Below are 17,621 nucleotides of genomic sequence, written 5' to 3' on the forward strand. Positions count from 1 at the left end.
AATGACAGTAGCTTGGGCAGGGTGCAGTGGCTCACACCTATAAACCCAGTACTTTCGGAGGCCGAGGCGGGTAGATCATGAGGTCAAGAGATAGAGACCATCCTGGCTAACATGGTGAAAACCTGTCTCTACTAAAAATACAAAAAATTAGCTGGGCGCGGTGGTGCTTGCCTGTAGTCCCAGCTACTCAGGAGGCTGGGGCAAGAGGACTGCATGAACCTGGGAGGTGGAGGTTGCAGTGAGCTGAGATCGCGCCACTGCACTCTAGCCTGGCAACAGAGCGAGACTCCATCTCAACAAAAGACAAAACAAAACAAAACAAAACCCACAGTAGCTTGAAGAAGTTGTTTTATGTACACGACAGGAATGTTATCTCAAACTAATGGGTTAATGTTTTGAAGGCATGGATATTCTCAGGCAGGTTTCCATGACTCTCCCCGGAATGGAGCCCTGAAATCCCCTGGAGGGCTCGTTCCCAACACGGAGCAACTGCAGGGAACCACTCACACAGTGACTAACTGCCATCAACTCCGCCCCGCCCACTCCAGACCTCAGGACCCACTTTTGGGTGGCACCACCAAATAAAGCACGTTAGGCCGTGACGGCAAGCTCTGTCAGAGGATGCCAGGCGAAGAGAGGCCACCAAGCCCAGCGTAAGCTGGTCCAACAAACTCCAAACTCATCGACCAGGCTGGAGGGATGATGTGCAATACAAAAAGATTGTCTTCCTTACCTCACAGCACTGACTGCAAGATTCTTTTAAATAGCAACCCTCACCTCTATTTCTAGTAAAGCACTCACCAAAACTGGAAGAACACTTTTTAGGAATTTCACTGCTGCATGAAATCAGGCCCTCCTGTAAAGGAACCACTCCTCCTCTCCCAGCCCCCCAGAATCGGCAGCCTATACTCTTTCTCAGCAGACTCAGAGGCATGAAAATGCCATCAACATTCTTCACTACCTGTCTGGCACCTAATACTCCTGGCCTAGGGCAATTAAGTCGCTATGATCTAGGCAGAATGTCAAGATTTATATGACTTGGTCCTTGGCTAAGGCTGCCATCTCACCTGCCTCAACAGCTGGAAAGAGGTGAGCAACAAAGTCCTGGCTGGAGGCGGCCATGCTCCCCGCTGGCCTGTGCCCTTGCAGGATCTTCCAGTCATGATGGCAGGTGCTACTGAGGTCCGAGCCCAGGCAGGGACAAGGTCTAGACCACAAGGACAAGGTCCTAGGACTCTGAGTACATCCTGGTAAGCCCGATCAAAGCCGGGTTTAATTAAACAGAAGCCTCCAGGGAGAATTTTCTCTCCTGGGCTCTTAGACTCTTTTCCTGTCTGTCCTAAGCACAAGCTAGGCTCTGCTTCCAAACAGGCATGTGAAATGTGCCCAGACATCTCAGAAGTTCACTCGAGATGCCACTTGGGTTAAAGGCACCCAAGCGTGTAACACCCTGTGTCAGATTAAGTCCACAGTGGTTGCTTGTCATCCATATTTAATTCTGTCAGTCTGTTAATTTTTAACTATGTTTGCTATCAAGGGCCATTAGAGGTCCCCAGGAGCTGAGCTCAGTGAAGCGCATAGAACTTCGTGGCAGAACGCACAAAGCTTGAAGTTGGGGCGCCCCACTTTCCCATCCTGTCGCTGGGTCTGGCCTTCCCCACCGGCAGCACAAATCCTGAATAAAACATGATTCCATTTGGAGTTGATTTTCCTTTTCCCCTACTGTCACAATTGGTTTTCTTCACAGAAAAGTTCACTTTCCCCTTTTATGAAGGCTACATTTTATAATTCCAAAGTTTCTCTGCAGCCCTGGTTTTGTTTCCAAAGCAGTTAGAGTTCACATACTTTCCGGATGGCATCCAGGTACCTATGCCTACAGAAGGAAGACAAAAACCTTGGGTACACAGCCAGCTGACCCAACCAGAGAGCCTCGTCTCGGTATACGCCACAGCCACGGACCATTCTCGCCCTGGCTCCAGTGCTTCTCTTCTTTACCAAAGTAAACAGCCCGAGCCCTTAGGTTTCTCTTATCGGGGTCCTGGTCAGGAGTCCCTGTGTCCTAAGTGCTCCTCAAGCTTACAGGGAGGGCTCAGGAGCCTCTGGGCCACACCAGATCAAATCCTGACAAATGGAAGGCATTGGAAGAGCTATTTTAATCATAACTATGACTTTAAGCCAAACATGTTACTGTTTCCTGCAAAATAAACCCATGGAGATGATCATTCTTCCCATTTATAGATGATGAAACTAAGTCTCAGTGCAGTTAAAACCAACTTGCCTAGGATCCCAAATTTAGTAGAGTGGATAGAAACTGTCATTAAAATCTGGTTTGATTTAAAAAACTGAGTCCCAGTTAGGTGCCAGGCCCTCAGCAACACCTGACTGTGACAGTTGGGCCACACGGCTGTTAATCCCAGGGAACAGCCGAGTGCAGACGGCACTTCCAGGTGCAACTTGTTGGGACTCAGGGTTGGGCTCTTACTGCTAATAAGGACAGGGGAGAAGGTGTGCAGGATCTGGGGAGGTTAACCTTCCGCAAAGGACAACATGGAACCCACCTAGAAACCTGGAAAACAGTGTACCAAATGGAGAGTACTGGAGTAATGGAGAGTACTGGAGTAATGGAGAGCAATGCTGCCCGCAGTCAGGAGGAGGCCCATGTTGAGATGTTCTGCCCATCCTGATTAATACTGTGATTTCTAGGGAAGTCTCCTTGGGGTGAGTGACCCTGGCCAAAGTCACACAGCCATATACTAGGGGACTGACTCTGGTTTCTGAACAGCATTTCCTTCTAAAACTGCCCAACATGAAGAGGCCTGGGCCTCAGTTGCAGCAGCTCTGGACAAAAGCACACCTCTCCCTAACACCCTGGATGGATGCTTTTGGAGGACAAAATGCTGATGTCTGTCTCACTGCAAATGAGGGAAGAGGCGGAGAGGGTCGCCAGGGAGAGAGCATCTGCCTGGACGGGGGTGGATTCTCGGCTTTCATGGCAGAACTGTGAAGAGAACAATCTCCCCAAGTACAAGATGTAACTCAATTTGCCTGGAAATGAGGCTGAGGAGAATCCTAGCAAAAGGACTGTGGGAAGAAAGTGCCAGAAAGTCCAGGGAGGAATGGGCTGGGTGACCTGTGGTTCTTTCTCCAGTTTCTCCGATAGGAAAGTGAGATAAGGCCACAGCTGGAAAGGTCAGGGACAGCGGGTTTGTGTAAAGTAACTTGCGAGGGCAAGGGCCATTCCGTCTCTGGGGTTTCAGCTGCCCAGCCCCCTCCACCCCGGATGTATTTCCTGTCAGAAGGGTGGGCTGGTGGCCGTGTCCGGCCTGGTTTGGGGAGGCCCCTCTTGGGGATAAGCTCTCCCAGTGCTGGCAAAAGCTGTGGAGATCACACTGCCAGGAGCAGGGCAGGTGCTGTCAGTCGGTGCTGTGGGTGGCGCTCCCACTGCAATGCCTCATCTTACTCCCGTCATTCCTTCATGCTTTCCAGTCTTCCATTTGGCTCCAGCTGTGAGGCCTCTGCAGCCCCCGTTGGCGTCATCCACATGTGCTGACCATCCTGTCTTAACTGTCACTGCCTTGTGGGTAGCTAAGGCTTAGTCTGGGCTTCCTTCTCCTTACTGAAAATTCAAGTGCCCCTTAAAAGATCCCTGGGAAGGGCTACCTTTAAAACAAACATTTATGAAGCCCTTCTAATATGCCGGGCACTCTCTTAAGTGAAGGATTATTGGCCCTTTTCCTGAAGCCCAGAGAGGTTAAGAAATTTGCTCAACTGAGGTCGCACAGCGTGTAAATGGCAGAGCTCGTGTCTGGCCAGGGAGTTCCAGAGCCTGTCCTTTCGACCCTACATTCCTGCCACGAGCTGAGAAAGGAAATGAAGCCCCGCAGAGCTCTCCTGAAAGGCACAGCTCAGAGCACAGGCCCTGCATCAGGAGGCAGGCATAGAAATCGCCCCAGGAAGGGCCTGGGAAAGGAAAGGAGACCCAGCCCACTCTCACAGGAGGCTGGCGCTGTGAGCATGAGGCCTGGCCTCCCCCTCCTCCCCTCCTCCTGTGAGAGCTAAGCCAGGTGCTCCTAGAAAGCCTCACCAAACAGGAAACCAGGCCAGGCTGGCACTATCAGGAGACGGAGCGCTAGAGGGGTGGCTTCTCACAGTCTGACCTTCACAGAGCTGCAGGTTGAGAGGGAAAGGTAAATGTCAGAGGATTAACAGTTTCATTTATGTCTGAAAACAATGGAAGGCCTTGGGCAGAACAGCCGCAAAGGCAAGCTCTGCAGTCCTTCAAAGCCGTGGTTTTCCGAACAGTCACAGCCACAGCCACAGCTCTGGAGTAGACAGTATGTACCTTAGGAAGCCCAGGCCTCAAGGACCAAGCAGTCAGGGGTCAAGTGCTAAAGTGACCTGAGATTCACAGAAGCAAGCACCAGGAATCTCCGGACTCCTGCCTTACTTTGGGGAGGCAGGACTGCCAGGTGGGGTGTTGAAGCCATCTTCCTGGGGCCCCAGACATGGCTCTGTTCACAGGTTTCCCTGTGGGACCAACGACCCTTACAGCACTGGCCACTGTACAGGAGGTGGAAGCCAAAACCATCAGAGTCCTTGCCCTGTGAGCCGCCCATGCACCTGGAGGGGATCCACAGCTGTCTCGCTGCTGGGAGACTCCTAAGGAGCCGCGTGCACACTGAGGTCCATACGCAGCACTGCCCTCGAGTCACCCCCCAATACCCTATGTATTCAAAACATACCTGACACCAAAGCGGAAGTCCTTGTGTCTTTGGCCTCAGTGTTTCCTACAGGGCACAGTGATGCAGATGCTTCACACAATTTGCTTTTCTTAAAATCTAGTTTTCAGAAGTCCCACCCTGCTGATGAGCAAATGCTCAGATACAGGGGTGGTGGGGACAGCCCTGCAGTTTGGGTAGTCCGCCCACTATTCCCAGGCCCATCTACTCCTCTCTGAGTTCCCTTCCTGGTTAGCCTATGTCTCTCTTCCCATGGTCCACTTCTGTATTTATTTTGGGTTTAACCTTTAAAATTTTTCCAGTGTGTCACACAGGGCCATCCCAAGGGACATGCATGCCTTGTCCTCAGGCAGTCTGTGTTATAATTTTAAAACGTTTGGTTTATGTCCAGGTAAGCCGTACAGCAGCCCTATTAGAAATCCGAGAGAACTGCTGTTAACCCTGGACAAATGAGGCCTCTGAAGAGGAATCAGGTAACCAGGACTTTCTCTCTCAGTCCTACTTACCTACAGAAGCTTCTGGCCGCACACTGTGACTCTGCCTGAAGTAGAGGGTGCATGGTGGTGTGTTTTGAGAATGTGGTAAGGACAGTATACTTTACCAACTTTCTCTCTGCCCCATCACAAGACAGAAAGCAAAACATGAGCTCAAACCTAAGAAGCGCAAGTGTGTGAATGTGAGGTGACAGAACAGCTGTGTGCTCTCCTCAGTGTATAAGCTTTTTGAAAGCAACAGATGAAAGCTTCCTCTCCTAATTAATACATTTCAAATACCAATGACCTTGAAAGTAAACTGGATGATCACTTTTAAAAATGTTAACGATCTTCTTAGCAATCCAACGTCTGCTGCACAAGGTCGCTCTTTCATCTCTAAACATTAAGTCAGTACTGAGGCTTTCAGTCCTATTACCTTATCCAATAATTTCTAAAAAACGGGATCTGATGGCAAATAAGTATCCTTACTTTAGAGATGGGAAATCTGAACGGGTACCAGACCACAGCTGAAGCCGAGGCAGAGCTAGAAATGTGACTCAACTTCTTTTCAATGACACTTTGTCTCCTGGTCTTCCTTCCTGTGGATCCCAGTGGGCAGACTGGACACTGCACCCGTACATTTCACAAGGGCTCCCCTAGCTAGATGCAGCATCCCTGCTGAAGTGAGGTCTCCTGGTGGATGAGATGCTTCCAACATGCAGCTCTTGGTGGCTCTTCCGGGAGCCCAGGCAGAGAGAAGCAGCAGTGGTGTGACCTCGGCTCCAGGACCTGGCCTCTCCAGCAAGCTCGTTCTGAGTCCTTCTATGTAAAATAGACTTGGTGTCACAGGCCCAATTCTCCCAAAACCTCAGTCAGAGAGTAACACCTTTGCTCCAACATTGCATCACCATGAAAACAAAACGCTGCAGTCTACTTGAGATCATTTTTGCTCTGATTAAAATTTTTATTGAAATCTCTCAAAGGTCGTCAAGAAATAGTTTTTGCGAAAGGGGGGAAAGATAGCTAACAAATTCAACATGGGAGCTCCCTCTGCTGGTCTGCAGTAGGTTGGTATGTTACAAACACATTCCCAGAGACAAATCTAATTTGCTGGAGAAGTGGACAAAAGACAGGTGTGTTGGGCTTTGCCTCAGGAGAGAAACACTAGAAGAAAAAAAAAATCCATGTCTCAAAATAGAGCATAACATTGCTAAGAAAAACAAAATTTAAGCCTCTCCAAAGACATTATAAGATTTCCAAAACAAAAACTGAATTATCCAATATGGGGAGATGCCCCGTAAAGGCTCCAGTCTGCTCTACCTCCAGTTAATAAAGATTCTCTTGGGCCCTTTGGGTGAAGGTTAAGTGCTGATTCCCTTTGCTTTGCCTCCAAGTCTCTTCTTACAGGCTTCCCATCTACTTAGAGAAGAAAGATCCAAGGAGTCACTGGAGTGAGGCCTTTCCAAAATTCCATTAAAGAATAAGTCTGTGGTGAGCCAGCACCTTGGAGTGGAAAGAGCCAGGCCTGGGAGGCAGGTGACCTGGGTCTAGTCATGGCAGAGCCACTTCAGATTGTGGGTAGCTCCCTCCATCTTCTCAGGCCTGTTTCCTCATCTGTCAAATGGGTCAGACCAGCTGATCTGTAGAGCCTCTACTAGCTCATTCTGATTCTCATACTGCACAAATAAATTTAAATAATGGAATTTGTTCACAGAGTCCATGCCTGCACTGGGAATGACTCCAAACAAGAAGTGGCGTTGAAAACTGGTATCAGATGAGAGTCCCACCAAATCTGGGACCGATGTGGCAGAGCTAAGTGGATTCCAGTTTGGGAAAGTCTCAAGATCAAGAACTCCCAGGGGAGGGTGCCACCATGGGCAATACATCCCATTAAGTCAAATGGCTGAGTCCATCTACTCTTGGCACTGTCTCTCCCCATCCTTCCTTACAATGGCATATACTTTCTAATCTCTTGAGACTCTTTAGGCCCTTCTCTTACCATACCGTATCTCCAGAATTACTTCTGATTTTACCCATTACATGAATGAAGAATGGGCAGATGTCATATCCAAAAGCCACCATTCCCAGTACTTTCTGGCCGTTGTCAACTCTTGATACGGCTATTCAGAAGACTATGCAAACCACTGTTTCATGGTATTTATTAACATTTGCCTTAACTGCCACTTGATCTGTACCCGGCAGTCCAGCAAGAGGGGACACCATCCAGAGCAGGGGTGGGAGGTGGCAAGCAAAAGGGGCTCTTAGTTGCCCCATGTCATCCACACATTTATCCGCAGCCTGCTACAAAGATCCTAATGACTCAGCAGAGAAACCTACAGGTTTACATTTTATCCCCTCACCCCGTTACCTGCCAGTTGTGAGGGTTCTCAAGCACTGACATGGAAAAAGGAAGAAAAAGCAGCAGGAAAGGAGAAGCCAAAGGCACAAGTAATCCTGGCTCCTTTATTTTCTATGCCATGTACTCTCACCACCACCACCACCTACATTTTTTTCTTCACTACTTGTACTACTTTCTCCCTTCTTCTCCCAACACAGAGGGCAATCATTACTGGGGCTCAGGCACCAAAGGCAGCCCAGGAAGCCGGGTCGTCAATGCACGCACAATGTGTTGGTAACTCAGCGAAAAGAGTTAAAAGATGTTCAGCCAACAACAATCTTGACCCCATGACTTTCAAGAACCCTCACTGAGGGCTGCTTCTAGGTGGTCTTTATCAAGACAGTGAATTCTGTACAACATAAAAGAGTTTTAAGTCAGAAGGAAGTTTTCTGGGAAGCTGTTTATTTCATCCAGCCTTGTAAACAAACACTGAGCAAAACAAGCAAATGAAAACTCCGCCTGTCCAGCCTAATAATTTTTGAAAATTTAAAACTTAAAGGCTGAATTACACATGCAGAAAGATAAATGAAACCTACATACGTACTTTCTATTTGTTACTGGTCATCAATCTTTGCAGGCCAAAGAATGAGTGATCTCCAAAGGTGAATCTTTATACTGATTACTACTACTTGCGCTAAAAGCAAAGCTAAGAGAGTATTTTCTCCAAGGGGAGAGGAAGTGTTAGTATGTAGATAGTAACCTTTGTGGAGAAACAGGAAGTTTGTTTATAAAAATCAGGCTATTTTTAACTAAGAAAGCAAGCTGGTCAGAATAGAGATCTCTACCTTGACCTGTAATTCCATCTTAGACACTATCTTGTACCTCCTTTTCTACAGGGTTTCCTGAAAATGGAGAAAAGGAACCCTTAATCTTTCTTGTAACATATTTAGGAAAGTATAGCCTTCCCCCATGGAAGCTTTCCCTTTGGTCAGAGATTCTTCTCACAGTACACGAGAGTGGAAAACTCTCAACACACAGAAACACGCACAGACGCACATATCCCCTGCTCCTAGCACACACCTTCCTCTGTAGCCCTTCCACACAAGGCACACACGTGTACGCTCCGGTGATGCCCTCTAGCTAGCTGGGAGCCAAGTGGATAAACTTGCCCCAGTCTCTCATGTGCGATATGAGGTGAGATCATTAAGGAAGAGAGAGGTGTCATTTGGGGCAAACATCAGGCAGTGGGTGATATCATTGCTGTCAGACGATCCTCGTAAGTCCTGAAGGAGTGTCAGCTTGATTTAGAGGGGATCATTAATCTCTTGAAGGTGGATCTGTTAGCTGGATAGGTGTTAGTTGTATGGTGTGCTCTGGGGAACCAAGTTTGAAAGGACTGGAGGTGGAGTGAGTGAAGTCGTGGCCGATGGGTATCAATTACCTGGGCATGCAGTGAAGCGGGATAGGTGAAAGCAGGAGGAGGTAGAGCAGGCGCTAACTCCGCTGGGTACAGAGGGTACGGGGCCCACACTTCAGGGCTACTGGGGTAAAGTGCAGGCACTGTGAGCTCATCTGCAAGAAAAGAATAAGGCGAGAGTTAGTGGTTACCAAACAGCTAGTTTCAAATCAGAAAACAAAACACCCCAAAACCCCGAGCCCCAGTCAATGTCAGAAGCCAAATGACTCTCATTCTTTTCACAACCTGTTGTTTGTTGGCTTTGGTCCCATAAGTGCTAAGCAAGGAACGAAAAATATAACAAGAAAAGCAACAAGCATCTGCTGTCTGTCTGGCCTGCTGAGATCTCAGGCCTGGACTCTGCCTTGAACACTCTGATGTCTTTCCAACTGTAGCTGGGGAACCCAAAACAGTGGGAATTTCCTGCACAAAACAGAAAATGTGGCCCTCTGAGGAAAAGGGAGAGAAAGAACCAATGAAAGATATCCCATGAGAACCCACTGCAGAGCCTTTGGGAAAACAATGGCTTAACGGCAGGGCCTCAACAGACCAGAACTGGAAGGCTTTTCTGTTTATTGGCATAATTACTATTGACAAGTCAGTCATGATCATCAAGCATTTTCCATGTAGCCCCCAGAAGTACAGGGCCAAATACTGTGACCACAGGGCATTTAAGATCTTAAAAATTCAGAGAATTGAGGTGAAAAACCTTGAGAATCCTAATTAAAAGTACACTCCACAAAGATGTAAACATTTCCAGTTGCTCTTTACAGACTAACTTTTAGGGGGAAAAAGTGAGTCATGTTGCCAAGCGCCTGGTCTAAGTGTTCCTCAGGCAGCTCCAATTCCACCCAGGTCAGGCTGCAGTTGGCCCGATTGAAGGGCAAGTGCCTGGGCCTCCTATGTATCAGGAAGCAATCCATTAAAAGTAACAGCAAACACATGAGGGAGCTTCTCAGGAAAGGCAAAAATAACATCAGTCAATAGCAAGGAATCTGGGCCCTGTGAAGCAGCAATCTCAAGATGTGCTTTTATCACCTGTCAAAATCTGAAATCAAGTATGCCAAGGACGCTATCCAGGACTGCCACGGGAGTCAGCAAAAGGTGATTTGATAGTCATTAGTAACTCTGCCATTCAGGACTTTCCCTAAGTCTACAGTGCATGTGACCCAAGGTCAACAGAGTCACTTTATTCCTTCCCACCATCTAAGGAGCCATTCCAGGCCCAGTGTCTCTGTATCCTTCCCATCCCCCAAAACTTTCCAATACGGAAAGGGGACTAGCAACAGAAAACTGCTTTGCTCGGTGTGATGTGGGACTGCTCTACGGAGAAACCAGAAAGTAGCAGAGCCTGTGGGTGAATGTGGATCTGGTGGGCAGGGGGTAGGTGAGGCTTCCCCACAGCCCAGCTTGCATGGCACGAGCTTCTCTGAGGATGGTAGGGAGTCAAGAGCTGACTGCTAATGATACGTTCAGAGGGCAGTTTGTACCCATTTCCAAATATGATGGGACCCCAACAATGTGATTTAACATACTGTTGCTGGTTAGCCTTACCGATTCCCTCCTCTCAACAAGGCAGTAAAAGCTACCTCCTCAGGACTTGGTGATGGAAAGACAGACTGCCTGTGTATCTAGGTGGGAGAAATAAGCCCCTAAGAGTGGACTGATTATTATTATTTAGTCAGGTTAACAATAACATCACTACAGTCCTTAAAATGATCAGGTCTACAACATCTACTGTGTTCTAGGGTGTGTAGGTGCCTGTAGCCCAAGGCTTAGGGACCACCCTCAGAAGGGCTGGGAGGAGCTTAATAGATCCCTGTGCTTCCTGTTGTGATGAGACTGTGATTTCCAGAGTAACTAATGTGGGAGCCCAGCTAGTGGAAACTAACTGCTACCAGAACCGACGCCTTGAATTTTAAACAAACAACCATTCTCAGGAATGCCAAGCTATTATTGTTGTTTAGCCACCAGGCTATTTTAAGACATTCTGAGTCTTTTAAATCCTCATACACTCATCTGTGGCCTATGCTTGTCTGTTCCCACTGTGATAGTGGAAGACTATAAAGCTATAAAGACTATAAAACTGATACATACAACTGATTCCAAATGACAGAGCCCTCAGGGGGAACGTGTTTGGCCTGCAGCCTGTCAGTGGTCCTTCCTTGTCGTCCTGGCTAACTGGGGTGGGGTGGGTAGAGAACCACCTGATCAGTGGGTTCTTCCTTTAGAAACTTAAAAAAAATGAAATGAATATGTCCTTTAAGATATCTGATCCTAAAGAGATAAGCAACAGAGATAAGCTGGAATCAGATTTCAATGTCAGCCTGACTGCTGGAATTTATGATTTTCAGACCTTTCTCTATTTTTATCCTGAAGCATTACTTCCCATTAGTTCTTTACTGATGCTTAGAGACAATTCACCATTAACATATGCACAAAACCTAGGCCAGCAGAAAAGAGGATTTGCTCTGAAATTCCCTAAACTCAAAATTGCTGAGTAATAGTAAAGTAGTGGTAAGGCAGAAGTCTAAAAGAGATGAAGGTGAACTTACACTTGATAAATCCCTTGATACATCTTATCATCTGTCTCCCTTCTCCCCTCATGAAGGAATGTGGAGTTACCATAAACATCAAAAGATACATGGCCTGACCAGGTCAGCATCGCACCTGAAGCAGGCCTTACAAACACCTAACTTTTCAGTAGGAGCCTGAGCACTCTCCTAACACACACATACACTCCCCTTTGATGGAAGTGGGTATTAAAGCAGAATGAGCTTTTTGCATTTATTTGCTTTTTCGTTGCTTGAGAAAATTACAAAAGCTAGAGAGACCGGTTTTCCACAGCGCAAGCCCTTCACAAGGACTCCCCACTGAAGCAGGAGGCAAGGCCCTGATGGGTTTCACCTTCCTGAGTCACTGCCCATCATCCTGCTCAAACTTTACAGGATGGAAGGCTGAAAAAAGAAGACAAAGATTGCTGCCCAAGGCCCACTGGGATGAATTGGAGTTTAGGGAGGGGGTGAGATTCCTCTTGACAAAAGAGGCTCTTGACCACCCAGAGTGAGCCAGGCCCCAGTGAGCAGAAAGAGGGCAGATCAAGAGGCCAGGGCTTTTTTGTCTGGGCCTAATCCGTCCCTCCTGAGAGGCTGGGCAAATCCTTTCCCATTGCCCCAATCTGGCTACATCTTTTCTTTTTTGCACCTTCTGAGGATAATGTTGTTGAGGGCTCACAATATACATCTGAATAGGCTTTTTTTCTTAGCATGAGAATATGCAACCAGAAGAGCTCAAATTGGATTCTGAAAAACAAGGACTAGAAACTTCCAACTCCACCCTGTAATCCCTTTGAAACCAAAGAACTGCAGAGCGTCTGATGAAGGTTTAAGCCTACAGAGCTTGGGAAGATCATCTTCTGCCTTTTCGTTTTAGATAAGGAAACAGATGCAGAAAGGTGCAGCTTCCAGTCTACGGTCACATTGAAAGAGAGAGAAACATGAATGACTCTCAGAAACAACTGAGAGATGGAAGAACAAGGAGAATCTTTAATGGACTTAAGTATGGCCATATATCTCGTAGTTTAGTTGGTAACACAAGGTTTAAGAACTTTTTTGAGGCCGGGCGCGGTGGCTCATGCCTGTAATCCCAGCACTTTGGGAGGCCGAGGCGGGCAGATCACAAGATCAGGAGATCGAGACCATCCTGGCTAACACAGTGAAACCCCATCTCTACCAAAAATACAAAAAATTAGCCAGGTGTGGTGGCAGGCACCTGTAGTCCCAGCTGCTCAGGGGGCTGAGGCAGGAGAATCTCTTGAACCCGGGAGGTGGAGCTTGCAGTGAGACAAGATTGCGCCACTGCACTCCAGCCTGGGCACAGTGAGACTCTGTCTCAAAAAAAAAAAGAACTTTTTTGCCTCCTGAAAACATCTATTTGGAAATATTCCACAGCAACTTCATGCTCGACATACCCAAAACTAAACATGCTCCCTCAATGACCTGTCCTCGTTGGCTCCAGATTTCAGTAAGATGCTACCTTCCACTCAGCTGCCCAAGCCACAGACCTGGTGGTCACTCTATTCTCCCTCTCATTCATTCTTTCATCAAGGTCCTGCTGAATCTATCTCATGATCCAGCTTGATCTTCACCAACACTACTGGATTACTGAAAAGGCCTCCTAAAAGCCCTCCTGGCTTCCACACTCAAGTCAAGACAACTTTAAAAATACACATTTTGGCTGCATGCAGTGGCTCACACCTGTAATCCCAGTGCTTTGGGAGGCAGAGGCAGGAGGAGGAAGATCGACTGGGCCCAGGATTTGAGACAAGCCTGGGCAACTTTAGCGAGACCCCGTATCTTAAAAAAAACAAAGTATTAGCCAGGCCTGGTGGTACATACCTTTAGTTCCAACTACTCGGGAGGCTAAGGTGGGAAGTTCACTCGAACCTAGGACTTATTTGAGGTTGCAGTGAGCTGTGACTGTGCCACTGCACTTCCAGCCCAGGGCAACACAGTAAGACCCTGTCTCTTAATTTAGTCATGCCACTTCAAACCCTTCTGTGATTTCCTCTTGCTCTGTGGATACTGTCTGAACTCCATGTAATGGCCTATAAGATCCCAAATGATCTGGCCCTCATCCTCCTCTCCAGCCCTGATTCTCATCTGGTTCTCCCTCATGGTCTGGGATCAGTCACTTCCATTGCATGACTATGCCTGCCTCTCTCCCACACACTGCTCCCTCTGCCAGGGGCACTTTTCTCCCCCTCCTCCTGCCTGGCTTAACTCTTACTCATCAGTTACTTACTCCTTCCACCCAGCTTAACTCTTCACTGTGCTCTACTTAGACGCCGCTTCCCGGGGTGGGGAGGGGCCTGGCCTCGCACTTCTAGTCTAGAAGACTGCTTTCTCTGTGCTCTACCACATCCTGCACCTCCCCAGTCACAGCAGTTACCTCCTGGATGGCAAGCTCTTATTCTTGCTTACCAATGCCTACCACCATGTTATAAGACAGTATCAAGAAATCAACCATTTGGACCAGATGCAGTGGCTTACGCCTGTAATCCCAGCACTTTGGGAGGTGGAGGTGGGTGGATCACTTGATGTCTGGAGTTCGAGACCAGTTTGGCCAACACCGTGAGACCCCATCTCTACTAAAAATACAAAACTTAGCTGGGTGTGGTGGTGCACACCTGTAATCCCAGCTAACTGGGAGGCTGAGGCACAATAATTGATTGAACCCGGGAGGTAGAGATTGCAGTGAGCCAAGATCACACCACTGCACTCCAGCCTGGGCTACAGAGCGATACTCTGTCTCAAAAAAAAAAAAAAAAAAAAAAAAATCAACCATTTGCTTAATACTTGAGAAAATGAAGAAAAAATATACTTCCATCCTGCCTTCAGGTGAAGAAACAGCCAGACTGAGGGTTAATTCTGGGTGGAAGAGAAATATGCACATAAAGGCACCAAGATCTATCTAAGGTCTCATAGATAACTTATAATGTCTGAACTGAGACCAGAACTGAAGTCTCTTGTCTCATAGTTCGGGGTCCCTTCTATATACCATCCTTTCCTCCCTGGGGTGGGTGATGCCCCCACTGCTGCTGGTGGTGACAGGGCCCCATTTGGAATGCAGGTGGTCTTTATGTCTGGCTTTTTAGCATACTCAATTTGCTATAAGAAAACTCAGGGACAGAGGCTTCCAGGAGAGCTTGCCTCGAAGATGAAGAATTTGGCCAGGAAAAACAGCAGCCATGACACAGAAAATCCAAACATGATGAAAAATTCCATTTTTAATAGGAATAATATAAATTTTGAAACAAGAAAAATAAATCAAGGATTCTGTTAGCAGTCAACTCCCACTCACATACCTCAGCTAGTAGTTGATCCATGTCTGTTAAGTAAGCCTTTTAAAAATCAGCCATACAAGGCCCACTCTTTTAAGTACTAGCCTATTGAGACATGCTTTTCCGCCACAGGACTAAGAATATAGCCCACACCAGCTCCCGTGGCACAGGGCAGTGCACACTAGCTCCTGTGATAGGGTGAACAGCATTTCCCCAAATTCACATCCACCTGGAACCCCAGTAACGTCACTGTTTTTGGAAACAGGGTCTTTGCAGATAGATTTAGGAATCTTGAGACAAAGACAGGGACTGGAATGGTATGTCTACAAACAGAGGAATACCTCAGAGCCTCTAGAAGATCCAACACTGCTGACACCGTGATTTCAGATTTCTGGTCTCCTAAACTGTGAGCGAACAGATTTCTGTCCATTGAAGCCACCCAGTTTCTGGTAATCTGTTGCGGCACCCCCAGGGAACTAATACGGTTCCCATAGAATGTCAAACACATCATCGGCTTCCCAAGAAGACAAATGTAGATGAAGATTTTTATGAAAGAAGTTAATGAAAAGACTGAGTGTTGCCGCGCACGGTGGCTCATGCCTGTAATCCCAGCACTTTGGGAGGCTGAAGCGGGTGAATTACTTGAGGTCAGGAGTTCGAGACCAGCCTGGCCCACATGAAAACCCGTCTCTACTAAAGATACAATAATTAGCTGGGTGTAGTGGTGGGTGCCTGTAGTCCCCGCTACTTGGTAGGATGAGGTAGGAGAGCTGCTTGAACCTGGGAGGCAGAGGCTGCAGTGAGCCAAGATTGTACCACTGCACTCTAGCCTGGGCGACAGAGTGAAACTCAGTCTCCAAAAGAAAAAAAAAAAAAAAAAGTGGGTGAATAGCTCAAAGGAGGTGTTTTTCCACCACCCAGCACTAATTACCATGGCGATTTTTGTGTTCTGTACAGGGAACCAACTGTACTATGTGCTGCAGTCATGAGGAGAACTCAAGTCTCGGCTTGGCTCTCCACTATTTCTATTTTCTCTCTATCATGGACCTTGGTCATTTCCATTGCTTCAACTACTAATTCTATTTAGGATGACTCATAAACCTATAGCTTTGATTTCTACTCCAATGTAAACACCCTAAATTCATGAAACTCAACTCATCGAGAAGTGAACTTACTGTCACTCATAAACCAATTCCTTTTCTTACCGCCAACACTTTCTTTTATCCCTTTTCCTCAGGCTAGAAGCCTTCATCACTTCCCATGTCCAAACAATTGCTAAGTCCTAATAACAATAGAGATGACGAAGATAATGATAGTGATGATAGCAGTATTAAGGACAGTAGGAGCTCCTGTTTACTGAGCACATTCTGTGCACCAATCATCCTCATGGGAGACATTAGCAGGAGCTCCTTTTACCTTATGAGAAAGCTGAGACACAGCAAGGTTAAATATCCAGCCCAATGACTCTCACAGAGCCAGGATGTGAATCAATCAAGATCATGAGTCCAGACCCTTCACTTCTGCACTTCACTGCCTTTCTCCATGTTCATTATCTCCATCTACTGATGATAAAGACATCTTCTCTATGTCTTTCTCATTCCCATCCCTACTTCTATTACCCAAATGCAGGTTCTTAGCCGGACCGACTTTAACTTCCGCTGTCTCCCCACTCCACTATTTCTCTAATACAAACTGCAGAAGCAACAAGTTGTCTGCAAAAAAGCAAACAGACCCCAAAACACGTATGCCAAGGAAATTTCAAAAGCAGGTGGGCATGATTCAACTGGCCCAGAGTCACTTCTCCATTTAATGATTTTCCGCCATTCTTTTGACCAGTCACTGCTCTGATGATTGTCTTCTTCCTTTACTGCCCACCTCCTCTTCGAGGCCAAGAAATCATGCAATGCAATCCAGGATTTTAAAAGGATCTGCTGGCCGGGCGCGGTGGCTCAAGCCTGTAATCCCTGCACTTTGGGAGGCTGAGACGGGCGGATCACGAGGTCAGGAGATCAAGACCATCCTGGCTAACATGGTGAAACCCCATCTCTACTAAAAAATACAAAAAACTAGCTGTGCGCGGTGGCGGGCGCCTATAGTCCCGGACTCGGGAGGCTGAGGCAGGAGAATGGTATAAACCTGGGAGGCAAAGTTTGCAGTGAGCTGAGATCTGGCCACTGCACTCCAGCCTGGGCGACAGAGCGAGACCCCGTCTCAAAAAAAAATAAATAAAATAAATAGATAAATAAATAAATAAAAGGATCTGCTTTCTAATCCGAGAGTTGAAGGGAACCCTGAGCATGAGCGGGAAGAAAACTGTTTCTCTGGGAACTTAAGCCACTACTATTACCTACTCTTACCCATCACATGGGGACATTTTCATTCCTCTTCTTTCCTATGACCTGCAGCTGCTGGGATGAGGGTTACCCAGAGTTTCCTCAGGAAAGTCCATTCCCTGTCATTAGCAGACTGAAGATTCAAAGTGTCTGCCAGCCTCTCTGCGAGCCTGAATTTCTTGACAACTGCAGTCGAGTCTGGATGTTTAACAGAAGCTGTATTTTCAGAACGTAATGGTTTTGTGTCATATGGACAACCTAAGAAAATCTGCTCAGTCCCACTCTGCTAGAGACCTGGGTAAGCTTCATGAGAGCAGCATACTGTCTGTTAGATTCACTACTGTGCCCGCCACAAAGGAGGTCCACAAAGGAGAAAGAGTAGAAAAGGAAGGAAAATAAATTTCTTCTAACATTAAAAAAAGTGTTTTAGGAAGTGTATC

General features: G+C 47.1%; 1 protein-coding gene across 1 annotated transcript in view; it reads right to left on the reverse strand.

The window, feature by feature from the left end:
- Positions 1 to 6,155: 6,155 nt before the first annotated feature.
- Positions 6,156 to 17,621, reverse strand: part of RBPMS (RNA binding protein with multiple splicing) — a 106,843-nt gene continuing 95,377 nt past the window's right edge. Inside the window, exons 7-9 of the mRNA XM_011977744.1 lie at positions 8,992 to 9,122; positions 8,396 to 8,452; positions 6,156 to 6,376 (exon numbers count right to left, since the gene is read on the reverse strand). Of these exons, the coding sequence (XP_011833134.1) occupies positions 8,441 to 8,452; positions 8,992 to 9,122 (143 nt within the window). The 3' untranslated portion in view covers positions 6,156 to 6,376; positions 8,396 to 8,440. The remainder of the gene's footprint in view (positions 6,377 to 8,395; positions 8,453 to 8,991; positions 9,123 to 17,621) is intronic.

This window comes from Mandrillus leucophaeus, unplaced genomic scaffold, assembly GCF_000951045.1.
Source record: "Mandrillus leucophaeus isolate KB7577 unplaced genomic scaffold, Mleu.le_1.0 Scaffold183, whole genome shotgun sequence".
Classification (NCBI taxonomy): domain Eukaryota; kingdom Metazoa; phylum Chordata; class Mammalia; order Primates; family Cercopithecidae; genus Mandrillus; species Mandrillus leucophaeus.